The sequence below is a fragment of the Mus pahari genome, chromosome 17 (genome assembly GCF_900095145.1).
Source record: "Mus pahari chromosome 17, PAHARI_EIJ_v1.1, whole genome shotgun sequence".
In the NCBI taxonomy this organism is placed as follows: domain Eukaryota; kingdom Metazoa; phylum Chordata; class Mammalia; order Rodentia; family Muridae; genus Mus; species Mus pahari.
Window position 1 is genome coordinate 52,676,907 of NC_034606.1, and position 27,375 is coordinate 52,704,281.

At 49.7% G+C, this 27,375-nt stretch overlaps 1 protein-coding gene across 2 annotated transcripts in view; it reads left to right on the forward strand.

Annotated features, from left to right (window-relative positions):
• Nucleotides 1–27,375, forward strand: part of Tafa5 (TAFA chemokine like family member 5) — a 216,651-nt gene that overhangs the window by 154,128 nt on the left and 35,148 nt on the right. For both annotated transcript variants that reach the window (XM_021216676.1, XM_021216677.2), the window contains exon 3: nt 25,526–25,653. In XM_021216676.1, coding sequence (XP_021072335.1) covers nt 25,526–25,653 — 128 coding nt within the window. The remainder of the gene's footprint in view (nt 1–25,525; nt 25,654–27,375) is intronic.

The following is a 27,375-nucleotide window of genomic DNA, read 5'->3' on the forward strand; positions in this document are numbered from 1 at the left end:
AGGAGAGCAACAGGATGGGTCCTTTGCCGCCTTGGTAAGAACCTGAACAGGGGCTGCTCATACTGCAGAAAAACTACATGGAAGATGCTCCACAGGCCCCCTTAAGATGGAGGCTTCTTCAACTGGCCTGGCCCTGGCCTGCCCCGCCACCAAATGACTAATGGCTGGGGTCTTCATGAAAGGAAGTAGGACAAGCTTAGGAGCCACCAACCCAGCAGTCAACTGAAGGTTCTCCTTGTGTAGTCCACCTACTGGAACCTGGATCCTAGGTGACAAAGTTGTGTAGGTTACCAGGGAAGCTGTTTGTAGGGTGTCCCTACCATGCAGGAGAGGGACAACTGCTGGCCCTCCTGCTGCTGCATGCCCATTGATGGCAAGGGCACCTGGTGTCATAGAGGACATCTGCTAAGAGCCAGTGCCACATCCGCCCAGCCCAGTCACCACTGTCTAATTGCATGATCATCCACCTGTCTTGTCCAGCTACCTGGGAGCTGGTGCGTGCTGTAATAGGAGGGGGCCACAGCCAGCACTGGGAGATAAGCTGGGAAGAAGAGAGGAAAGATTGGAAAAGTTCTAATAGAATTACATTTCCTGAAATAGTGTAACTGTGAGCTTGATGTATTTGCAGCCTTATGGGTTCTGACACGGGAATTGCATACTGGGTGTCTGGAGTCTTCCACGTCAGCGCTCCTCCCGCTTCTGCGCCTGCTCTCTCCCGTTGATGTTTATTTATCTTGTGGGCTCTGCTTGAATATTGATGCTCCCCGGTGCTCCACACTGCATTATAACTGCTGCCCGCTTAATTCAATTCCTCCTCCGTTCTGACTCCTGACAAGAGCCATTGGCTTCCCACTGCCGAGGAGCCTGTAGACTGTCACCTGTACATGCTGCGGTCTTTAGTAGAGCAAGCCCCAGTGCAGAGGGTGAGGCTGAGTTCTCGGGCTGGCCACCTGCTGCTGATTCACTTTGTCTGTGGAGATGAAAATGGAAAACCAAGTCACCCAACAGGCAGGCCCTGGTCTTAATATGTGCTCCCCCCAATGCGAAGATCTAAATCGTAACCCCTCTCCACGTGATGTGGTCAGAAAGTAGGGTCTTTGACCCAGAAATTAGATCATAGATTCTGCGTCCTCATGAGAGAAAATCCCCAGAGACTTTTACTGATGAACCAGGAAACAGAGCCTTATCACAAGGCAAATCTGGTGATGCCATAACATCGGCCTCCACCCTCTGAGCCTCCATGGAAAATATGTGTTGTTTGCAAGGTGCCTGACATAGGCTAATATCTCCTGGACTACGCTGTCACCGCATCTCCAGATTCTTAGGAGGGAAGATGCAGCTGTGGGCTAGATCAGCATGTGGACTTCCATCTGTGGGGAAACACGGGGATCCACACAGGGGGCTGGTGTGCCCCACCTCCCAGCACTCCTTTCCTCTGAAGCCTCCATAGCTCTGGACTTCAAAAAGTAGAACCTCACTTCTACATCTGTCTGTCAATCAATCTCCGTATCCTGCCTCTGTGGCAGGGGCAGAGACCCACTCTCCCCATAAACCTGCTGTCCCTGACCCATGTGCCTTCATCATTGGGGTGCAATTACGTACCCAGTGAACCATTCATTGCGCCCAGGGAGCTCACAGGCAGATTTTACCCTGCCTTTGGGTTTCCGAATAGGTGTGTACGCTCTTTACTTTGTCTTTCTTCTCAGAAGGATTGCAATATCTCTAAACAAGATGTCTTATATGGCTCAGAGACGAGTCTCGTGGTGCCTCTGGCATGGAGCCAGTATGGCAGGCAGGCTATCTGCTGGATGCTTCCTCTTCCAGATCTCCTGTTTTATACGCCCAGAGAGCCTGCTGGTCACCTTGAAAGCTGTCACAAAGCTGAGCTGCTGCTGATCCAACATCTCACACATTCGAAAGCCAGGCACCCTCTGATTAGTTAGTTAGCCCCTCCACGTGTCCCCAGGCCAGGCCGCCGATGATCTCAGCTTATAAGCAGCTTGCCCATTTTGGCTCTCCCAGACCTGGGGAAGCTCATCCTATAACGCTGGGAGGGGTGAGCCATGGTGAGAGGCAGGAGGTGTGGACCCTGGGATTGCTGTGTCATCCACAGCTTCTTAGGTTGGTTGAATCTCACCCACATGACTGCTCTGGGCTGCTAGCATGCTCTGCCCCAGCTCTGCCCACCCATAATCTTGTAATTGGCCTCTAATCACTGCGTGCATTTGTGGGTCTGCCATCCTTAATAGTGGCTTTTATGGAAAATAAGTGCAGTGTTAGTTACAGCTCCTTTATTTAGGGCAGTTTTCCTCTGAAGAGGTTATTATGATTTGGTTTACACAGAGGATGTGGAATGTTCTTTTAACAAAAGGTGCTTGATGGAGGGACCCTTCAAATACAGACCCCTTAAAAGGCAGAGTCAGGCAGGTTCGGGGGCACTTGACCTCTGCACCCTCATCAGTCTGCTTCTCAGAGACTGAAGCCTGTGTGCGTGACCTCATGCTCAAGGGAAGCTCTGTACCCTGTCAGCCCCATGATGCAGCAGTCCCGAGATGAGGCCACACAGCTCAGTGATAGGAGGGTGTCTGTGGATGGGGCTATGAGGGCAACCAGTATGGCCCAGTTAGATGGAGGCTCGGGTTAAGTACTCAGCAGCATTGGGAGGATTTAGGAGCCATTTGTACTGCGCTGGCGATTCTGCTGTTTCATCGGTTAATGTAAAAACTCTGGGTCCAGGCATTTTGTCATGGCCCCAATGGCCATGAAGCGCCTCCCCAGTTGTATGAGGGTGATTTTCCATCATGGAGACCATTATGAACCAGGACTTCTCTGCAGCTGGCTTTATGTGCCCCTGGCGACTCCACTCGGGGATAATAAATAAGGCAAGGAAACACCGTTTCCAAAGGCCGGGACTGGTGGTTCTAACTTATCTCTTTGAAAGAAAATCTTAAGCTTTGTTAAGTCAAACTGTCATTGCTCATTACCCATAAATTAGGAGGCCGGGGGGACCATTGCACATAGGTATTTATCAGAAAACACTGGCGAAGGGCCTCTGTTCCAGAGACACGTCAGCCTGGAGGGGCAGAACATGCCGGTTAAATCATCCCTTTGACGTTCCAGTAGCACAGGAGATGGGAAAACTGTCCTCCGTTTGCCAGGCTCCCAAGCATCAGAAGCAACAACCTATGAGAAGTAGGTCCTGAGTCCTGGCGCCCTTTAGGACCATGTGGAGCATGGCCTTCTGTTCCCTGATGGGCATCTCCAACTCCTTAGTGTTCACGTCTACCTGCCAGGGTTAGCTGAGTAGCTTTGGACCTGGAGTGCCCTTCACTTTGGTTAATGGGGTTTGTGGTCCACCCTGCTATCTTAACCCGTAACAGAGATGCCTCGGAGACACCAGTGTCTGAAGGGTGCTCTTTGGCAGAGGAACCTCCCAGATGCCAGCAAATCTGCACCTAACTCATTCACCAGCAGATGGGTTGCTCTTGGCAATACCTTGGTCTCTGAGACCTGTGCAAACTTCAGGCACCTCCCAACCTAGACAGACAGGACACTGCTTGCATCCTATACCTAGTCTCCCGTGCCATCTTGGTGCTGGATCCACCCAGCAGTCAGAGCATCGTTAGCTCAGCTGCCTGACCTAGTCTCAGATCTACAAGGGAGATAAGAGTGTGCCTCCCTCCATGACCCATGCTATATCTGATGAAAGCCTATGAGGAAGACCACTTGCATACTGATCCCAAGTCTTGTACTTAGAGCTCCATGTCTTTGAAATAATCCCTTCACTTTCTCAGGTCTGACTTCACTCTTTGATCAAGTGGAGAGGATACTAAAACTAAGGTCGAGAGGTAGCATCAGTGAGGCAAGGTCAGGAAACAGCTATCACTATCATCTGGTATTTCTTAAGATCAGCCAACATGCACAGTTGACTAAAAACTCTTGCTAAAACCTTCTTGGTTTGGGTTCCTGGATGTTCATCCTGACTGGGGAAGACAACTTATGGGAAATTGTCCTGCTTCATGCACATTTGCTCCCTGCTGCAATAGTGTCTACTTTAATTATCTTAACAATGGGCATCCAATGTTGAATATTGAGACAGAAGAAAAAAAATAGGGTGTAGAGAAGAAAATGGAAATAATTTTTATCACCCTGAAGAAGTGGCTGTTGATTGTTTAGGTGTCATGAACTCTACTTGAATTTATCATGGAACAAAGAGTACCGTAAGATTGAAGAAACTGCGAGTGTCAGACATTTCCCCAGGCCTGGGCTGCAGAGTGTGGTATTTTAGCTGGGTATAGAACAGCTGATTTTCTTGCAGAGCTGGGAAGATGGTGCTTCCTTCCCTCTCACAGCTACTCCATAGTTGCTCATCCTTGTATGGTATGATATTTCAGGTATCTCTCTGCGCCACCAGAACATGTGCACCATTCTTCTGAGTGATCCAATTCAGTGGTACCACTGGGTTGGCTCTTTTGGGAATGGAAGTTTTCATTGGACTAATGGATTTTCACCTGATATCTCTGATTACTTTCTTTCCCCTGTAATCACCCTGTAATTCTTGAAAGTCCTTTGGGGAAGTTGTCAGCGGGCACGATTAATTGCTATGCGGGCCAGAGTGCTCAGGGCCCATGGTTCAACCTCGGCTCTGAACCAAGGTTGGGAAGTCCTGGCATGTCTGCAAGGTGTCACCAGTTTGTCATTCCACAACTCACAACATGGTGAGACTCATATCACCTACAGAAGAAGTTCCAGGGAAAACCACAGGGTTCTTCCCCTTTCCCTCATATCTGGCCCCTCACTTTCCTTGCTAATACAAGGAACCCCCCACCAACATCCTTGAATTTTGGGGGCCCTCTTTGAAAGGCTCAGATCTTGCTGGAGTCAGCTTGTCTATCCTCATGCTCTGTTCCTGGCTGTCTCTCTTATTTCTCAATTACAGAAACTTAGGAAGATGCTCAGCCAGGAAACTCAGGATGCACTGCCCTCACAGTAGGGAGAACGGTGGTATGATAAGCCAGGCATGCCCATTACTACTGGATTGAGAAGATTTTATGTTCTAGAGGTAGACCTCTGTCCTGTGTTTGCAAGTGTGTGGCCGAGTGCGAGCCTGTGTGTGTATGCAGGCATGTATATATAAAGTGTGTGTGCACAGCTGTTAGCATGTGAATGGGTGTGAGAGAGTACACATGTATGGATGCATGTGTCTGTGTACATGCAAGGCTATGTGTATGAATAAATGTACATCTGATGATTCCTTTAGGGGAGTGTTGGTCATTAGACTCCCCTTATAATCCCTATGCTATTTAAAGGCTTGTTCCTCATTCCCCTGCCCTTTCTGGTTATCACAGCTTGAGCCTCTGACAGGACTGTGCTGGCCCTATATCCTGAGGGTGGACTCCTAGCTCTCTCTATTGGGGTGGTGGAAAGCATCTCTACCCTTCATCAGGGTACTCACGTGGATCTCACAGGGACTCAGGTTTTCACCTCTCTTACTTCTTGTAGGAGCGATGTCATCTGGGTCAGAACCTCGAGGACACCACCCATTCATTGTACAGACACAGGTGTTGTCTGTTCCCTTAGCATGTGGGGCTCTCAAGGCAGGAAGAGGGAAGGAAATCTCCCCTACGGTGCTTCTCAGCATGCTTCCTAGACACTCAGGTGGCAGAATTTTTGGCCACCTCGATCCTCCTTGAGATCCTCCCTGCTCGACAGGCCAGCCTTGGCTTTATCGGTGACATTGCAGAGTTTGCAAAACATGCTTCTGTCTGGGTATTGACTCTGAGCTAATCAATATCAGCATGAGTAGATGCTCCATTTTGGCCTTAATTACTGTCCTGCAGGAGTGACAGGACACACTGCCAAGGGGCCTGACGAGGGAGTACCCCAGGAGCTCGGGGGAACGCATAGCTTCAGGAGGAGGGGCCTCTATGCATCTGATCCCTGTATGATCAGGCTCCATTGGCTGAGTCATGCCCTCCAAGCTTGGCTGCAGAGATCCAAGACAAGAGCTTAAGTATCAGACTTCAAAGCTCCCGCTGCACTTCATCTGGGGTTCAGCAGTGAGTGGTACAGGGTGGGAAGGAGAATCGGGCACCCAGCTACTCAAGTGACCTCCTAGCTGCTGAGCACTAGAACTAGACTCCATGATTTCCGGAACATTCTTACTTTGACTCAGCTCTGTGTGTCTCTTGTCCTTGACCCACCCCAGTTCCCAAGCCAGTGGAGCTTTGGAACTAACCAGGCACCTGGTCCTTGACAAATCCTCCCAGTTGGTGGTAGCAATGCTATGGGAAGGGACTTCTTGCCTGTCCAATCAGTCTGAATGGACCGTGGTCCTGCTTGTTTGGCTGCACATGTTTTGATATGAATGGGCCAGCCTGGTGGCCAATATTTCACTAGGACACTTCCCACAATCTTTTGGCATCTATAACCTCCCATACCATGGTACAGTGAGTGTCTGACCTGCACAACTACCTGGGGAGACACTCTCATTAAGTGTTCTGATGCCCCGTGTCTTGGCAAAAACATACAGTTGGCAAGTGAATACATCTGCCTCCTACTTCCCGCAGGAATGTCAGTGGATACAAACAATTTCATGTCATGCTTGGGGGTGAGGGGAGTGGGCAAGACTGCTTCCTCACTCTCTAGTAAGTCGGGGAGTGGGGCTATGCTGTTCTCCCAGTGGCAAACTCTGTCATTCTGTGATCCTGATATGCCTCCCTCCTCCCAGTGTGTTTGTCGAGATGATTGGAAATGTTGAGTTGGTGGCAGAAGGAAGGGAGCCAGGGAACAGCCAAGAAGGGCAAATGAGCAAAATGAGCATGGGGTTATAATAGGAACCATGAATGTTCTGGCAAATACGGGATTCCTTTGTGCAAAGGACCCAGGCAGGAGTGTAGGGGGATTTAAGCTGCATAGAGCACAGGCTCTGCCCTACATCATAGAATAGAACTCTTAGTGCTGGCCAAGGCCTCACAACCACATGTTAGCGGCCATGTTGGGAGGGGCTGAGGCACCAGGAGTGCGCTAGGCCTGTGGTCCTGGGTGTCCTCAGAGTTGAGTCTTGAGCTGTTGGTGGGAGGCAGCAGGGCTGGCTGAGCTGAGCGGGGTTAAGCGTCTAGTCTACATAGGAGGGCCTCCCACCCCAGGAGGAAAACTCAATGCTCACTTGGTGAAGCTGGAGATAAGGGTCCCACTGAGCAAGTGATCACGCAGCAGAGGCCAGATGAAAAGTAAACCCATGACACCAGACGCAGTCTTCCCAGTCACAATGACTCTAGGATATAACCTAGACAAACAAACACTGGGCTCTCCTCTGCCATCTTCTGGGACACATGACGGATGGACCACCTTCTGAAGAAAGCTTGCTGTTCTCCTCTCTGTCCTTACCATCAAAGGACCGCTGACTCTAGCATTCTCTGCTTCTTTTTACAATGTAGTGGTGATCCACTAGCCTATGTGCTTGGGTCTGTGTCCAGCATTTTTGTTTTCTCTGGCACACCAGGGCAGTCCTCCCGAGCCTCAATTTCTCCTCTTTCAAAGGGCAGGTGTCTCTAGGATTCACAGAAGCCTTCTGAGGCTGCCTGCAGGGTTTCTCCAGCCGTTGCTGTAGCCATGGTGATTATGGATGGTAGTGGTAGTCCAGCTGTCCCACGGGAGGACGGACATAGTATTTGATACTGAAACTCCACCTGTTTACCGTAAGATCCCAGGTCCTTCTGGAATCCTGCTCCTAGTAGAGGCAACATGATAAATAATAGATGCACAGACTACACTAATATAGGCAGGAGCTTGCTTGTCCCACTGCCAAAGGCAATGTCAGCCCTACTGGATTCTCAGAACAATGGCCACAGGTAATGACTGGAAGGGGGAAAAAAGCTACAGACTAACATGTGATAGGGAGGATACCCTGAAGAACCCAGTAGAAGAGGAAGGTAGGAATCAGGTCCCAAGCCTGGGGTAGAATAGGATCTGAAGAGATGAGGGTGTCCACAGCACAGGGCCACCCAACAAGCATCTTCTAGAACCACTGGCAGAGGATTGGTCTGCAGAGAGTCTTGTGCATACCAGAATGCTCTGGCAAATGAGGAAGAAACTCACTTGGGGAAGTCAGTGTAGTGGGGAGAAGGCAGTTCCCCTGGACTCCTGTTGCAGTTGCTATCAGAAATACCAGGCTATAGGACTCCTGAGAGGCTGGCACTGTGGAGTGCTCACAAGGCCACGAAGTTGCTCCAAACTGGAGTCAAGCTCTTGTGGAAGCGTAGCTGGGAACAAACGCAATAGAAACATGACACAGGAGCTCTAGGTCCCAATGACACTCCATTTCCCAGCAGGACTAACTGCCCAGAGTGACAAGATATCTCAGCTGCTGGTCTCAGCCATCACTCAGAAAACCACATCTCAGTATGAGTTCCTCCAGTTTAGAGATGCTCAAGAGACAACAGAAAGCGAGCCAAGAGGGGGGATGAGCAGCGCATGTTAGCAGATCTCCCTCACCCCACCCCCATCATGCAGAACCCTCTCCCCCACATGAGTCTTTCCAAAGCCAGCAGTGAGAACCAGCGGCGATAGCTCACTCTGATTCCGAGGCTGTAGCAACCTTAACATAGAGCATTCTAGCCTTCCTGTAACAGGGTAGATCCTTGTCTATTATCCAAACATAGCTTCTCCCTGATGGTGTAACCAAACAGCAGTACCCTGTCCTGGAGTCATTTCATTCTAAGGTTGGGGGGGTGGGGTAGGGTAGAAAACAGGAAAGATATCTTGCTGGCTAAGAGCACTGGCTGTTCTTACAGAGGACTGAGATTCGGGCAGCTCATAACCATCTTTAACCCTAGTTCCAAGGGATCTGACATCCAACACCCTCTTCTAGCCTCTGGTGGTACCTGCACACATGTGTTATGCAGGCATACACTCAAGGACGCTTATATCTATACAAAGAAAGTAAAACAAATCGTTAAAGAGGAAAAGAACAGCATGCAGGAAAACTAAGTATTCTGGGACACAAGTGCTTTGCAGGTGTGACCAAGTTAAATGAAGTCCTGTGAGAGGAAGGGTGATCATTATCGTCACTGTCCTGGTGAAGGAAGTCTAGACACAGATGCCCAGAAATAAAGGCCAGGTGATGTCGACTCAGTGGATGTCACATCTACTGTTCAAGAACGTGGAAATTGTCCACGACTCTCAGCACCTCAGAAGGCAGGAGAGTCTTCAGCCTCCCCTAGATTCTTCTGGAAGAACAAGGCTGAGATATATGTAGATTTGCATGCCTGGCCTCCAGAGCCACAGAATACATTTCTGTTTGAGCCTTCAGTGCAATACATATGACAGCCACCCCAGAACTATGCAGATCTGCACTCAACCTCATCCATGCCAGGCAACACAGGCCAAGTCCAGTTCTCTCTGTACCTCCCCTCTTTCACAGTAGCCTGGGCTTCAGTTTCTCTCAGCTCTGACTGGACCTCCTTTGTAGATGAGACCCCAGTCTCTGCCTTGCATCTTTGTCACTGAGCGTGGCCCAGGAGTACAGTTAACATGTGGGGCCTTTCTCCACCTCTGACTGTGAGGGTTCTTGAAACCAGCAGTAGCACCATCACTCCCGTCCTTGGTGTGCACTGACCTCCGAGCCAATGTGGCAATTCCCAGAGTTCTGGTGATAAGCAGATGAAGTGTTGGGGTGACCTTGATGGGGGAAGTCCTCAAACCGTTCTTGAAGGTATCCTACCAGAGAGCTGCCCAACAGTAGTGATCAAGTAAGGAGGAGGAGGAGGAGGAGGAGGAGGAGGAGGAGGAGGAGGAAGAGAAGGAGGAGGAAGGAGAGGAGGAGGAGGAGGAGGAGAAAGAGGAAGGAAGTATTATAACACATCCCCTCTCTGCTGTGGTGGCTCCTGGTTTGTATCTATACATGCCTTCACTGTGCCTTCCGTTTCACTCAGAGCCCGTGGCTCCTGACAGAATACAGGAAGAGCCCATGCTAGTCAAAGGCCCTCTCGTCCCTCGAGCCTTGATGGTCTCATCCCACAAGTGGCTGAGATCAGAGAGTATGTACAAGGTGCCTGTACTCGGCGTGCCCTTCCCTGCTGTGGAAGGCCACAGTCATTGCCAACATCCTGACAGGAGTGGGTGTGTGGAGGATTCTGTTCGGGGTTCAACCTGTGGCTTGTGCCTTTGTGGACGTTTTCATTTGTTTTCTAAGCCCTGCTAGCTCACAACTGACCAATTAAAGCTTTTGTTGCCTTGAGTTTGAAGAGGAGCACTGAGTGCAAAGTCCCACCTCCTGGATGACCCCCCTCCCCCATCAGCAACATCTCTCCTGACATCACCACACCCACCACCATGTGGTCATCCTGAATGTGAGGGCCCTGTTCCTAAATGGCACCCCTCTTCCACACCATTTCACCCTACCACTACCATCATTGCAGACACCACCACCATGTGGCCATCTTGGATGCACACTACTTGCTAGGAGTTCACTCCCTCATATCTTCTCCTAATGGTGCAACGTTTTTCTTGTAGGAGCAGCGCCTCACATTGCTATGTAATCCACTCATTCAGCAGTGGTCATGGCTCACTGCCACAGGGCCCTCCAGCCCAGGGAAGACACACTACTTCTTGAGTGAACACATTCTGTGCTGAAGTCATTAGAGCCTGGGGTGGAGTTTAGATGTAACTATAGTGGACTATAGCACTGGATGCCAGGACATCTTGCCAGCTCTCACACAAGAGGCAAGAGTACAGGCTTATGGTTTCCTCCTGGAGGGGTCACTGACAGAAGGCACATGCCACAAATCTTGCTGGCCAGAGTAGTAACCCTGCTCACTGTCAGTGTTCTATATTCCATTGCTATGTGTAGAGAGATGCTGTTCAAAGCCTTGTTTCTAAATGAGGACACAGGCCTTAGCTTGCCATAGTGACAAGAGGGTGTCACAACTGGGTGGCCAAGCCTCTGACTCATGCCATGCCTCTCTCTGCCCCCTGTTAGCAGTATCCATGCCAGGACCCTGGGTGGCTTCCTGGCCAGGCCATCACCAAGCAAGCCAGATCATGCGTCTCAAAATTCCTTTGGCATGTTCTTGCATTCCCAACCTGCTCTTGTTATACCTCAGAGCCAGGAATCTCAGTTTTTCTCTGGGTCTTTTTGTCCTCTGCAGAAAAGGTGCAGTGCCCTGGAGGACAGTGACCTATAATTTCCTGGGGTAGACACAGGTAGAGAGGGTTGTAGAGACAGGCAAAGCCTAGATGCCTCTGACACTGGGGGCTGGGGAGGGGGAGCTTCTATCAGCTCTATCAGCTACTTCTTAGAGGCCAAGTGGTTCCTGTGCAATACCACTCTGGAGTCTAGAACCAGGGTCACATCCCACCCACAACATAAAACAGTGGGAATGAGGTGGCTCAAGAGGAGAAAAACCAAGACCCAGGGACAGTGAATTTTGCTATAACTAGTGAGTTGTGACCATAGTAATAGGCAGATGTCTCAGCAGTTAGGACAGACTCATGCTACAAGTCCTCCAGGAGCAATGAGCCTGCTTCCTGCTATGTATATGTCATGGTCCCCAGCTGCAGCAGCGACCCTGCCTCCTGCTATCTCTGCCCTGTCATCTCCAACTTTCCTTGTGCCCTCTAAGGAAGTTTCAGGTCTGCTCATAGACCATGCATGCGGAGGTCAGATGGGGTCAAAACAAGCGCAGTGCTGTCTCTCTTTTGCCCTCTTATGAAGTTTACTAGAATGCAGGCAATGGGGCAGCTGTCTAGACAGAGGGCACACAGCCCCTCCCCAGCTGGCAGGATAGTGTCTAAGCTATCCAGGGACTCCTACCTCTGGGAAAAGAAAGGCAAGTTTATGGCTAACTTCTGTCCCAGTTAGTTCAGTCCTTAGTAGCAACACTATATACCAATGGATTCAAGAATGCTTCAGCCTGCATAGGCTAGGTAGGTATAGATCTCAAAGATCAAGGAGGCTGTTCAAGAGATCAGCCAGACAACCTGAGTAGAAGAAAGCTTCCTACCAGGGACTGATGGCTTCATTCAAGTCATAGCACACTAATACCCAGGCATTTGAATGATTGGATGGGTGGTGGGTGGATGGATGGATGGATGGATGGATGGATAAATGGATGGACATATGTATGTATGTATGCATGTATGTATGTGTGGGGGGGAGGCGGATGGATGGATGGATGGACATGTGGATGGATGGACATATGGGTGATTGGATGGGTGCATATATGGATGTTTGGGTGGGTAGATGGATGGATGGAAATACGTTTGGATAGATGCTGTGTGTGATAGTATATTAATGGATGATATGTAAATGATTAAAGATGTAGGTATATAGAAGCAACTGGTCAGTGGATTTATGAATTGTTGGATGGTGATAATGGATGGCTAGTGAATAGATAATGAAGAGATGCATGATGGGTGACTAGATCAGGTATAGGCAGATGATGGGATATGAATGGATAGTATGTAGGATGATGGATGAATACGTGGAGGTTCATGATAATAATGGATGTATGGATAGACAGACAGACAGGCAGGCAGATGGATGGATGCTTAGAATGCTAGAAGAGTAGGTGGATGAACAGATCAACAGATTATGAAATTAAATAATCAAAGGACTTGCCAGAGATGTTTCCTATAAGTCCTGAAGTGCCTCAGCTCTAGTGAGGGCTCCCCAAAGAGGCTAACAACATTATTTTCTGCAGTGCCCATTTACCATGGCCAGTGTCTCATTGGAAGAACTGCCATTCACCTGTAGGCAGGACTACCTCTGTCCTCCTGCACCAGTCCTGTGAGGACCACTCTGCAGTTCCCAGGGTAGCTCCTGAAGTAAAGGAATGTCCCCTGAGCTAGGGATACATGGCTTTCCCACCTAGTAAAGGCAATGTCCCCAGATTCCTCATGCTCCCAGGCTCTGCTCCCCTAGCAAGCTTCCCCAGGCCCTTGGAAGCAGAAAGTAAATGCTTGCATTCCACACATAGAAATTAAAGCCTGCTGCCTCGCCTGTCTCCTCTCTTAAACAGCCTCTGTCAGTTAAGTAGCGTTTGCCCATGCAAAATGATTGGAGTAGCTTTTTCTTCTTACCTGTCTTGATCCTAATGAAATAATGAAACAGGCACCCCATGATAACCACGGGCCACGCTTTCTCCCTCCTCTCTCAATCTAATTTGATTACCCGAATCTGGAGTGTTTTGTACTGGAGTGGCGTGACATGCTAATCACAAAATGGGGCTCCCTATTCTTGAGGGCCGGGAGACAGTTCCCCGCAACTAATGAATCTCTGTAATCAGAGAGCCATCTTGAAAATTAATCCATTCTACTGCAACTATTTAAAGACAAAATCATTATTGAGGCCATTCTCACTAAATTATGTTGTCTAAAAGTTGTGGGAAGGAGCTTGTCATTTCAAGATGCAATCCGGGTCTCACCCATAGTTCTTCCCCGTGATGAAAAGATTTACAGTAAAGAGCTAAGGAACGCTACCCTCCCCTGATTAGTACCCTCACTCCCCCAGACCTCCTGTGTTCCTGTAGCAGGACTGGACCATCTGTCAGCTGCCCCATGAATGACACAGGGCAATGAGCCTGCTCTAAAGATGGCTAATGTTCCTCCCACGAGATTTTGTGGAGCTGAAGAGAGAACTCCCTTCCTATGGCAGCAGTGTCTTGGTTTTAAGAGGAAACAGAACCCTTTGGATGTGCTGCAGTGGTATACCTGTTGATTGGGTTGTGAAGTAGCCTGGGTGTGATGTCCTTCTAGCCTCGTGCACTGCCTCCCTGCACATCTCTGGTCCTACACCAAGGCTAGTGACAGAGGCCACAGGAAGAATGGGCTCCATGCTGTCACTCCAGTCCTCCCTTCTCCATTCATGAGCACCCTTTGACCAAATGGCACCATTCTGGAGCTCACTGAGGACCTACTTTGGTTGGTGCCACCTTCCTCTCAGACGGACATGGAGCAGGTCTGTATTTGTGGCTCATAGCTCCTGGGCCAGCAAACCCTGGCATATCTCCTATTGCTACTATAGCAAGATACTGTCCACATACACTAGGCGCACAGTGACACTTGTTAGTGTGGGTCTCTGTGTCTCCCTGCATCACTTGCGCCATCGTGAAGTGGCCACACTACACAATTGTTATGGTCATCTCATCCTTCAAGGCTCAAATCTTTCTAGAAGCACTCCTGACTGGCTCAAGGGCAGCCTTACAGTCCCCACTGCCTTGTGAGCTCTGTATGGTATCCCTTAATGCAGTACAGTACACTAGGGCAGATGTGCTGAGAACAATCCTAAGGATACACCTGCATCCGCCTGAGCTGGGAATGCTCAAGGTCATGTGGTTGGGACAGCCTGAAACAATGCTTCTGCTCGCCTCTGTCCAGCATGCACAAAGTGAGGCTCCTCAGAACAAGTTCAGGGTACAAGGCTGGGGCTCCTGCCCTGCCAGCACCGTGGGTACTTGGGCCCTGAACAACGCTTTTGGAGGGATTGGTGGCATCTAAGCTCAGCCAGGTATGTCCAAGGCATCTGAGGAGGCCCCAGTAAGCTTGCCAGCAATGGTTACTCATGGTTGGTAGTGCTGAGTCAGTTTTTTCTCTTAAGTACAGCCCCTGGGGTAACTAACCAAGGAGACCAATGACAAGGCTGGAAGCAGGAAGCTACACTTTCATGAATGTTACAGTAGGGCAGTGTGGAAGGCTAACTCAGCCCACCCAAGCTCTCTAAGGCCTGCCAGCGAAGTATGGCTGGATCCTCCAGGTTATGGAGACTGCAGTCTAGGCCTCTGTCTTAGATGTTTCTGTGGCCCTGGAGGAATGAGGGTTCTGTGGGGTAAACATGTTTTGGTGTCAACCCATTCTCACTGAGGGTCAGGGTTTAGCAGAGAACTTGGGCTTGTATGAGAGAAGACAGAACAACCACACATGAGCACCACACACATGAGCACCACACATGAGCACAATACCTTCCCTTAGCCACTGTGATAGTAGAAGTCAATAGGACTGTGGGTACATCAGGAGAGGGCATACCTCACACCCAGGGTAGTGGGGTAGTAGAGGAGCAGAGAGTATTCTAGAAGGCTGAAATAAACCCTGCAGGTGACCTAGCTGAATGGCTTCCCTATGACACCTGAAGAAGAAAGGTGACAAGCACAGAGAGGAGAGGCACGTTCATCTAGGACAGCAGGACATGGCTGGCTAAGTTTCCTGGGCATGTACTTATCTTCATGCCAGTGACCTGTGGCCAGCCCATGTCTTGGGGCCATCATTTCTAAACTGGCAAATTTCAGGTTCCAGGCTTTGGGTTTATGTGTGACCCATGGACAATAGCCTCACAGGATCTTCCTGAGATGGAAAGAGGGGAGGCCCAGAAAGGGGTAAGGATGGCATTTAAACTCTGGGCTATCTCCTCCCTTCTCCTCCTCTTTCCATTTGTCCACTGTCCCCTACCTCGTTAGGAAACTCTCTGAGGTCCCTGGATGACCTGGCCCAAGTATTGTCGTGAACTTAGCTGTTGAGCCTGATGGGCCTCCCAGAGTGAATTGGAAGGTCATAGTCGTTCTACTGCAGGTCAGGACTTAACCAATCACAAAGGGTGGCCCAAGAGAGACCTTATAGCCCCTTGAATCCAGGCATCTGGTACTGAGCCCACCTAAGTGCCTGATACCCTTTCATCCCTAAAACTACCCACCCTTTTCCTCACTGTTATCACTCACTGCCTCTTCATTCTCCTAGACAGTGAAGGAGGAGGACTGGACTATAACCCTCTGAACTCAAGCCCTCTCCAGCATCCGTGTAAGCTGTTTGTGTACAGGGCCGTCCTGCAGAGTCCCAGCTTGCTGCTGCCAGTACAGCATGACCAAAAAAACACCCTAGGGCCTAGGATAAGAAGAGGAAGCTCTAGCTTCAAGGAGACCTCAGACCTCACCTCATACTCCTCTAAGCCCTAGCTCTGTCTCCACACTCTGTCGTGAAAGTGATGGTGATGACAGGGATGGTCATGGTGGTGATGGGGATGGTGGTAATTCTCACAGTGAGCATGGTGATGCTGGAGACGGTGGCAGTGGTCATGGTGAGGGTGGTGATTACGATGGTGATGACCATAGTGGCAGGGATACTTATAGTGATGATGTAGCCCAGGATGGACAGTTGTGAATGATGATGGTGAAAATGGTGGTATGACAATGGTGATGACAACGTTGTTGTTGGCGGTGGTAGTGATGACAATCTTTGGTGGTGGTGGTGATGGTGGTGGTGATGGTGATGATGATGATGTTGATAGTAGTGGTGATAATAGTAAGGGCATCAGCAGGTGGCTATGGGCCAATACCTCCTGTAGCAGGAGCTGCCTCTCTGGACTTGTGGGATAGAGTTATTGGCAGGACAGGCAGCAGAGGAGACTGTGCAGCCTGGTTCCTAGGTTGCCATATGAGACAGCAGGTGACAGAATGCTCTGTTACTCCGGAGGGATTAAGACAGCCACACAACTGCAAGTATCCTTGTGGTCCAGCATGGACCCCCTGACCAGGGGGCACAAAGCTGTTCCTTGATTCTATCCACCATCTCATTGCTGTGTCCAGCATCTGCATCCCTTATGTGTCTGTGCTGGAATCCCAGCAGGATGAGGCCAGAACCATAGGAGGAGAGCAGTTGCCCTCTGTCTGGGGACTGGAGATAACGCCTCACCAGAGCACTCTGGGTCCAGTATGAGCACCGCCCAACCCCCTTCTAAGCCAAGCTACTCCTTATCTGAGATCCTGAAGGCCAGTGCATAATAGAGCCATGTCCCCACTGCTGGGAGTCCCCTTTGGCCCTTCCCTTGGGCACGTCAGGCTTCTCTCCAGAGAAGCCTCACTTCAACTGTGCCTCCTGTTCCACTGACCAGCTCTCGGTGGCCTAGAAACGGGCAGACAGGAGCATTCCTCAGACTCAAACGATGTAGAATGCCCTTGGAAGGGCGGCTCCCCCACAGCTGCTGCTGAGTCGTATTGTTTTTATTACAATGTTATGGGAATATGAACCCCAGCCAAGCTAAGCCCTCCCAGACGGTACAGCAGGAATAAACCAAAGCCCATTTACAATTAAACACAAGCAAAACTGCAAAACCAATAAAACTGAAATTTGCAGCATTAATTTTACAGGGCAGGTGTTTCCCAGAGCCGCAGCACAGGGAGTAGACTCCAGGGTAGAACAAACTACCTGCTAGTACTTCCGTGTTCATTCAGGGGCTGCCAGTTCACACGTACGCAAGGGCAGCTGCCTGAACCGAGCTAATGACAGTGGCTTTGTTTGTTGTGATCACACCTTCCATTTAACCCAGAGCCATCCCAGAAGGCATGTTTAATAGCGGGTTCTTGATAACTCATTTAAGCTGTCTCCTTCCCATGCCAACAGCTCTGCCTTACAGCCTGACAGGGCGCTGCCTTAAATGGGAGTAATCCAATTACTGCAGGGCCCAGGAACAGGATCTTCATGGTTTATTTACTGCCCATGCTTAGTGCCGATGAACTGCTGCAAGATAGGGAGTGTGAAGCAGGGAACCGGCAGCCCACGGTGCTAGGTGTTGCCACCGCCGTAGGCTGGCATCAGCTTTCCCCAGAGCCGTGCCCCACTGTCCTTCCTGTGGAGTTCATGGGGGAGCCTCTGCTACATTTGAATGTGTGCATGCACACATGTGCTCATGGAGATGATGGCTGGGTTATGCTAGTGATGTTACTCACTGCTGTAAACAAATTCCTGACAAGAGGCCAGCTAAGGAAGAAGGGTTCATTTTGGCTCACAGTTTGAGGGTGCAGCCTAGCCTGGTCAGGAAGGCAGGGTGGCAGGGCTGAGCAGCTGGTCTCGTTGCATCCAGTGTCGGGGAGCAGCGATGAGTCTTGGTACTCAGCTTGCTCTGTTTGTTTGTGTTGTGTTTTATTTGTTAATATAGCCCCAACCCCAGCCTGCAAATGGTGCCACTCACGTTCAGGGCAGAACGTCCTACCTTACTTAATGCAGTCTAGATAATCCCTCACAGACATTCCCACAGGCTTGTCTCCATGGTAACTCTATAGCCCATCAAGTAGTCAGTCACCATCAGTCATCACAGAGCTGAAATGCAGAACCCCTGTAGACCACACAGGAAGTACTGCATATATTCTAGTCCTGGATCCCTGTTGATAAGACTCACACTGGGAAAAGGCAGGTGAGAGAAGGCTCATCTCCGGAGTCCCAGTTTGAGTTTTCTGGCCAGGGAGACCAGGAGAAAGCCCACAGTTCCTACGGCCCTCACTGTCTGCCCTTGATGAGAATAGTCGGAACTAAGGAATCTCCTCCAAGGACCCAGATATAGAGGAAGTCCACAAAACAATCATGACCCCAGCTGTGGGGCTTTGCTCTCCCTGATGGCTGTGTTAAGTGGACCCCAGTAGTCAGTCAGTCTCCCTCCCCCTCCCCTTCCCCCTCTCCCTCTCTCCCCCCACTCTCTCCCTCTCACACTCTCTCTCACTTGCTCCCCCATTCTCTTCCCCCCCTCTCTCCCTCCCTTGTCCTATCCATCCATCTATCCATCTCTCCCTTGTTCTCTCTCTCTCTCTCTCTCTCTCTCACACACACACACACACACACACACACACACACACACACGCATTCTCTCTTGCTCTCTCACACTCGCTCTCTTGCTCTCGGTTATGGGATCAGGAGTACAACAACGGGTCTCATAGTCTCACAGCTGGGCAATTACCGAGGGTTGTTCATGGGGTTGGGGTGTGGCTGCCATGCCATTGAGGAGTAACTCCAGGGCAAGGGGCTGTAACATGCCTGACCAAGCCTTGTCTGGAGTGCAGAAAACGGTGTCTACTTATGGCATGATCTCCCAAGCACAGCATGTCATCACAGGCTCCTGTGTTTAGGGGAAGTTGTGTAGTACCCTCGCTGGTCCCAGGAGTGAACTCACCAGCCCCCTGCCCCTAGGAGCACCGAAGTTGTACCTGAGCTGGCACAACAAAGGATTCTGCCAGGGAAGTGAGTGGTATTAGAGGGATTTGGGTTTATTTTAGCAAACAGAACATAAAATCATTTTATAGTAAAGTGAACCCAGGTGACTGGCTGCCACTGGTGGCAGTATGGTGGCCTGTGACATACCTGCCAAGAACACCCACAGATTGAGACAAACAGAAACATAGCTGTGCTTTGCACAGGTAACAAAGCCTTCTGTCACCCTGAGGCCATTGCTCCCCACCCCCTGGCCTGTCTACTTGCCACTAAAGAGCCAGAGGCCTCTAGCCTACAAGGCCTTCATTCTCTTTGCATTCCCCTTGTGGAAAGTGTTCATCCTCACAGATCTGTTTCTCTCCCTGACTTTGCGGTCCTTTGTCCAGATTCTACCCTCTGTCTGAATTTCTACCAGCTAAACAGCCGCTTTCAACTCAATTTAAAGTTGCCTGACTGTGGTGAATTGCCCAGGAACCTGTGAGCCATTCCTAGTCCTGAAAGGCCTCAGGCCCCTGCATCCTTGCATAGTTCAATGTATTGTGCCTACAGGGTACTTGTTCTTCACCTGTCAGAGAAGGGTCTGGGCTCCAGCAGCTGCTTCATACTGGACCTTGGGACATCTGGGACAAGCTTCTGTCCCATAGGAGTCAACGTGTCTACAAGAGAGGCTTAGTGAAGGGAGCAAGCTGCTCCACTGTCCTCAGGACACTCCCTGAGACCCTAGCAGTATGGAACTGTCAGGTCAGGTCAGCATTATGACATCAGGATGCATGCTATGGACACTGGTGTAGGATCTGTGCGGAACAGTGGGGGAGCAGATGTGAGGTACTGCATTCTGCTTAAGATGTACATATGAGTGGTGTGTGTGTGTGTGTGTGTGTGTGTGTGTGTCTTCAAACACCTTTTTGTAGTGTATATGTGTGCAACCCTACGATATGCATGCTGTCATGTATGTGTGGTGTGTGGATGGATATACTGTCTATACTAACGTGTGTGTGTGTGTGTGTGTGTGTGTGTGTGTGTGTGTGTGTGTGTGTGTGATATAGACAATAACCATAGAGAAACTACTGGCAGGCCACTATGCTACCTTTGAAGAAGCATGTATGTAGAATCAGATGGCAGGGTCTCTGGGTCCCACTCTGCCGCCCTGTGGAAGGCTTAGGCTCTGGAACATTCTTCTCCCTCTCAGGTGCAGCCCCCTCTTCTTCCCAGCCTGGAAGACACATGCTTGCCCCCTTCTCTCTATCTGTCTAGAGTATCTCTTTTCTTCCAGGAACCTGGGATACCTGAGACCCCATCTCCTGACTGCCACAGGCCAAGGAACCCTGGTGGTCATCATATGTTGCAAGCTGTGGCAGCCGTCTGCCCAAACCCGGGCCACTGGCCCCGTTCACTCCTGCTCCTCAGGAGCGCCCATCAGCTTCTAGGATGTCCTTCCCTGTGCTGAGAACACTGTTCCAACAGGGCCAGAGTCAGACCTCCTCAGCCCATGCCCTGGGTGAGATGAAGTCGTGAAGTGGAGGCATGAAAGGGCCCTTTGTTTTTAGGATGTGGTAGCCCAGTGCTGGCCCGGCACTGTGTCTCCCGCTGCCTCTAGCAGGAAGTGGGCAGGGCTGGGTGAGCTGAGCTCCTGCAGGCAAACAAAAGGACCTGTGTGTTCAGTGCTGGTCCACTGTCTCAGAAGCTTGGTCCCTGGGCATGCCCAGACTCTGCTTGTCTATGTGCTGCTAGAGACCAGCCCACAATACTGCCTGGCTGTCCATGCTCTGTCCTTGCGTGCACATGTGTAAGTATGCATATGTGTGAATATGTATATGCATGAGTATGCACAGAGTGCATACGTACATGTGGGTGTATGCATATGTGACATGTGCATACATGTCAGACTCAGATGTGTGGTGTCTGAGTATGTGTATATATGTACAGTGTAGATGTATAGTATAGTGTATGCATATGTACAATTATTACATGTACATATGTAGATGTGTGCATGTATGATACGCATGGTCTATATATTAGTGTGTGTGCTTATATATGTGCAATGAGTACATGTGTAAGCACATATGTATCCATGTGTGCAGTCGTAAATGGTATATGTATCATGTGTAGTTTTCTGAGTATACATGTTTGTGTTTGTGTATGTGCTATATATGCACTTGTATGAATGTGTATGTCATTGTGTACATGTGTATTTGTGGTATATGCATGTGAGAATTTATTCATGTGGGCATAGTATATGAATATGTATTTGTGGTGCAGGTCCATGTGGATGGGTGTCCTAGATTTACACACATGATTCTGTATGTGTGTGTGTGAATGTGTGCTCTGCGTGCATGTGTATCCACATAGGTTGATTTATATTACATGCTGCTGTGCTTACACCATGTGGGGAATGTGTTTGTATTCATGTATTCTATATGCACACCTGTGTCTGCACACATGTATGTTCATGAGGATATGGATGTATATGGCATGTGACTTGGACAGGAGCTTTGTCCTTCCCATAACCTCAGTCCATGAGGACCTGGCTGTGTGCACATCTGTGTGGGGGCTGTCCCCAATGACAGCAGGCCACACGCTTTCTCAACTCTTCCCACTTCTTACCAGAGTGTTAATAGGTGGCAGGGACTCAGGAACCCCATGTGTGTTACACGGAAGATGGCCTTGATACAAGATAGGATGGCAGCCAAGCCTTTAGCCCACCAACCGTTCCCAGCTTCCAAAGTCCATCCATTCTCAGTGTGACCTGCAGGCAGGCATGCTGGGGCTGGCTTGTGCTGCCGCCACCCTACCCTAGCCAGTCCGTACTGAGTTGCCTCAGGACTTGATGTCCTTCTAGGAGCTGTAGGATCCCCCTTCATTCACAAGCCAATCCTGTTAACCGACTCTGAGCAGCTTATTGGGGCACAGCTTTGTGCATACAGGGAAACGGTGCTGGAACCTGTCTCTAGCATCCTTCAGTAGCTTAAGACAGAGTACACACACACATGGGGGAGGTGGAGGAGAGAGGGAGAGGGGGAGAAGGAGAGAGAGAGAGAGAGAGAGAGAGAGAGAGAGAGAGAGAGAGAGAGAGAGAGAGAGAGAGAGAATATGAATCTTCAACTTGTTGAGAAAGTTGTCAAGTTTGGGAGCCTGGTGCCTGTGATCTGAGGTTCCTGGGCTTATATTTGTTGGCGACTGAGACAGTTTTCATACCATCTTTTGCTGTCACCAAAGATGACACATCAGGGCTGGGAGAAGCAGCTGCTGGTGACTTTGCACAAATAATGAACAGCCAGGGACAGATGTGTGACACAAACCAGCGTCACTTGCCTACCAGCCACCTGTGCTGTGATTAGTGGAAGCCCAGGAGAGTGCCTTGGGCCTGGTTCCTGGCTCTTTGCAATGTCTTCAGCATGGGGATACCCATGGTCGAGGGAGGCCACAGCTGGGGCAGTCCTTGTTTTTAAAGCTGTTCCCAGGAAGCCAGGCCCCGAGGGAGCAGCTGCCTTCACTGTCTCTTTCTCAAAGGAGCTTCACAACTGACTTTGGATAAGGATGGTCCTCACTCCATCAGTTCAGGCTTCCATAACATACCATAGTCAAGCTGCTTAGTGTTTTAACATCAGCTCTGGGGACTGGAAGTCCAAGGCCACTGTGATGTCATGGCCAGTTTCTGGATTACAGATGTCTTACCTTCTTGCTGTGCCCTCACAGGTGATGGGTTGCAGGGATGGGAAATACTTTTGGGGTCTCTTATAAGACCACTAACCCTGCCAGATCAAGTGTTCATCCTTCTAACTTCCTTTGAATTCAATTACTTCCTTGTGGTCCTATTTCTAAATATAAGAGTTGGGAGCTTCAGCACCCAGATTTGTAGTGTGTCTGTAACAGTAGCATGGAAAGAGCTAGCCTAGGATCCTGGCTGTTGGAGAGCCCTTCTTGCTGGCAACTAATATAGACACTGGGGTGGGGTGAGACAGGCAACTTAAACCACACTGTTTTCTGCTGTCTCTGACAGGCATAGCTAGTCAATCCCAGAACCTCTGTCTGCTGTGCTACATGCACTTCCTCCTGGAGTCCCTCCTGCTGTGCCATGCCTAACAAGGAATGGCTGTCCACCTAGCTGGGATGCTCACCTTCGTGCCTTCCATACTCTCTCAGGCCCTCCTGACCACCCTCATGGTAGTAACCCTGGGGCCTCACCTTTACCGTGTGAGCTCTACCCTGTGTCTTTGCCACCCACTGTCCAAGTTTGTTCAGGCCAGTCACTGTCTCCCGAGTCAGTCCTCTGGTGCTACGCAAAAGGTAGCTGTAGGATTGCCAGTTCAAAATCAAGATGTCAAGTAACAGGGGGCATAACACTGGCAGCTGTACCCTTCCTATGCCTAGTCATGGCACATGCTATCTCACGGCAGTGACGTCCACTGATGACACACACAGCGGGTGAAGAACTGTGTCTGAGCGCACTCCACCAAAGCTCAAATGTGCTTGCAGAGTCGTTTACATGCCAGCTGTCAAATTGCAGAGAAATTGTAATACAAACATCCTATAGATTTATATCTCTAGTTTAAGCCAGCCTGGAATACTGTGCATATATGTATATACATATACATATACATATACATATACATATACATATACATATACATATACATATACATATACATATACATATACATATACATATACATATATATGTGTGTGTGTGTGTGTGTGTGTGTGTGTGTGTGTGTGTATGTGTTGGGTAGGGGGTATAGTCTCCTCTTGTCTAGAATAGAAAAGTTTCTGTAGCTGTGTCATGTGAAGGTGACAGAGAGGGACTCTACCAGAGGAGTCTCTACCAGAGTTGGTCAATTCTGCAACTCAGTCACCAGCTCTTTGGTACCTGCTGGGCCATGGGACCAATCAAAGAGTAGTACTGCTTTAGGAAGGAGGAGCCCAACTGAAAAAGGTGATGGTTCCTAATACACAAGACCCTGATGTCCAAAAGAAATGAACTCAAGACCACCCAGGAGGCGGTGAACTCTGAATGTGGGCGAGCAGTGCAGAATCCATGCTAGGCCCTTCCTGCATGGGGAGAGGTGTGACAGGCATGGGGGTCACATTAACAGGAATGTAACAGGTATAACTTTACTCTTTACAAAACCCTAGACCCCCAAGGGTTTTGTGGTTCTATTTGGTTTCTTTTTCATGAAAGATGCTAAGTATCTTCCAGTCTCGGACATTAGGGTTAAGGTTAAAATCCTGTATAACTGAGCCTTCAAACAGTGCCCAGGGGTGCTGGTGTCCCTTCCGACCACCTGAGTTTATCACTCCCTCGATGCTGTGATGAAGTACCTGGAAGAAACGGGATGAAAAGCTGACTTCAGTGGGCTCAGTTCCTGCTTGCTTGGCTCCATGCACTTAGAACTCGAAGGGACAGAAGTGGGTAGTGTGGGAAAGCTTATCACTTTGTGGGCCCCTGAGCAGCAAATAGGACGCCCATAGTAGGCTGACTTTCTCCTTGTTCTTTGCTCTGCCCAGGTACCCAGGTAGCCCATTGTGCTGCCCAGGAACAGGGTAGGTCAATCCCCCTTTGCCCAGCTCTCTCTGGGAAAGCCCTTATAGATGTTCATGAATGTGCTCCACAGTCTCCTAGGTGATCATAAGCTCTGTCACTTGGAGTATTGTTGGCTATCTCAGAGACTTGGCCTTTTTGTAGACCATAAGCCTTGTGTATGGGTCTCTTGAATGCAGATGCAATAGTAAGAATTGTCTTAGCAGGGTGAGCAGGTTATGGAAGATTCTGGTAATAAGAAAATTCACGTCATCGTGGTCTTCTCCCTCACAGTCTTCTCACAGAGACTTCCTGACTACAAGGACAAACCACCAAACCTGGGTGGGTTTCCAAGGAAGATGAAAGGTGGTTTTCGTCTGTGTAGGCTTTTCCACCCTTCTTCTGATGAGCTCTGGGACCACCTCCCTACTGTCAGCTCTCCACTAGACCCCTACCCTGTATGTTCCCAGGAGTAAGACAGAGACCCTGCCAGTCTCAGAGCCTTGAGTTAAGACAGTGTCTGTAGATGAGGGTGATAGGAATCATGGTCACTATGGAATTGCTAACTTCCTGACACTGAACCCTGGTCCTACCCAAGCTGTTCAGGGGACAGTCACCTCAGTGTATCTATCTATTTCTAACAAATCAAAAAGTGAGGGATTTGCCTCTCAGGAAGAGGAATGATGTTGTTATGGAAATTGATCCTCTGAAGTTGGGGACCAATGATGCTACACCTAGGAGAGGCAGTACATAGCCAACATCCACTGGGAATGCCTTCAAAGGGCATGGTCCCTGTCTATGGGTCTGCCCACTGTAATGTCCAGGGTCCAGCCCTGGTTTAAGATGCCAGCACTCTTGGCTTTGTGGAGGGCATCTGACGCCCTCTTCTGGAGTGTCTGAAGACAGCTACCGTGTACTTACATATAATAAATACATAAATCTTTGAAAAAAAAAAAAAAGATGCCAGCATTCCACTCAGTGAAGCTTGCAGTTTGGGAGTGCCACACTGACCAGTTCTCTCCTCTCTCCTCTCTCCCACAGCTCGGATTATCAAGACAAAGCAGTGGTGTGACATGCTTCCTTGCCTGGAGGGGGAAGGCTGTGACTTGTTAATCAACCGGTCAGGCTGGACTTGCACACAGCCCGGAGGGCGGATAAAGACCACCACGGTATGTGGCCCCTTTCCTTCATGATGGGCATGATGAGGAGAGTTAAGCAGACACAAAAGCCCTTGATGGATATAGATAGACTCTCGATGGAGCAGGGAATAGGTGGCAGCTGGTGTCCCTGTCCCTGTCACGGCTTCTCCTCACTCTCTGGGGATAAGTCCCAGAGAGCCTGTTCCGAAGCGGTTGGTCTTTGGGCACACAGGGACAGGGCCTCAGGATTGTTCAGCTGGGGCAGTCAGCTCAGAAGTGAAGCTAATACAGTGCCTATTGCTAGCACCGAAGCTGCTTGGTTTTGTGGGGGACATGTGCAGGTACATCAGGTACCGCCCAAACCTGAGAGCAAGTTTTTGTACCCCTCCTGAGGCCAAGAAGACCATGAAAATTCAGGCCTGGTGACAGTGGCTGCTAACAGACCCCAAGAGCTCCAGTACCTCACCCACCTCGCCCCACTGAGCAGGGCGTGCTAAGCTCTTTCTGGGGCTTAGCCAACCTGGACCCCAGGACTGCTTCTCTCACAGGTGGCTGAGCACAGAGGACTCGAGAGTGTCCTTTGATAATTTGCTGTCGTTTCTCGTTCTTTGAACTTCCTGAGGTAATGGCACCACACACTGCCTAGATACTGTAGAAAATTAAATTGCCCTCCATGATAATACAACTAAGGGTCCAAGGGTTCGTGGGCAAGATGGGTAAGCCTCAACCTCATCATCTGGGCTCGAGACTGTTCATTTAGCATTGGCTTCTTTGAGAATGACGCAAAAGTGAGACCTGTTCAGGGTCAGTGTGGGGACCTGTTGGGCTGCTAAGTGAACACAGAAGCAAGCACACTTCTAAGAGCCTTAGGCTTTGAGGAGCCTGGAGAAATGACAGCATAGGGAAGTCACAGGTATAGGATGCTCTATGTCTGACTCTGCCCTGTGCAGATAGCCTATTGAACACCTAAATGCCCAAGACCCCAGGCAGGGACCACAGTTGGGTTTGAGGGGAGTGATAGACAATGATGAGACCCATCAGCCACAGCCAGGCAGAGGGCTGCTGAAGGCATGCCCCCATGTCACATAGTCCCCATGTCACATAGTAGGCTCCTGGATAAGGCTAAGCCTCTCCAGCCACGCCCCAGGCTGTCCAGCCACCTAAGGGCCATACCGATGAACACTGAGGCCAAGAAAGAAGTCATATAGCCATGGTCCTCCGGGATTCAGGGTAGAGTCATGACAAAACCAGAGGTTCTTAATTCCCAGACCTATGACTTCTGAGCACCAGGGATAGCCCTAGGTGCTGTGGGGTCACCATTTTCTGGGGTCACACTTAGAAGAAATGGGCAAGTTAAGTCAGTGTGCGTACGCAATTGCACACCAAAGTGGACTGGGCAGGTGTGAGGGCCCCCTGAGGGCAAGAAGGGAACTCGACAGCTCTGTAGTCTAGTCTACCCTGTGTCCTTCAGTCTAGAGAAGTGAGGTCCAACTCCTACTGGAACCTCTGGCCTTAGGTGACATGTTTTTAATGTATCTAAAATATTTGTTCTCAAGCGAGATCTTAAGAAACCACAATTAAAAGTCCCTACTGTATGTGATGACATCATGGCCTCTTATAGAATAAATTAATACCATAGGTTTCGCAGGCCACCATAAATTCTTTTTCAAAGATGATGGTCTTGTCATCTATTGTTTTTAAGAGGTGTGGTGGCTGCTACTTCCTCTCCAGTGTCACTCATTCCAGATTGGA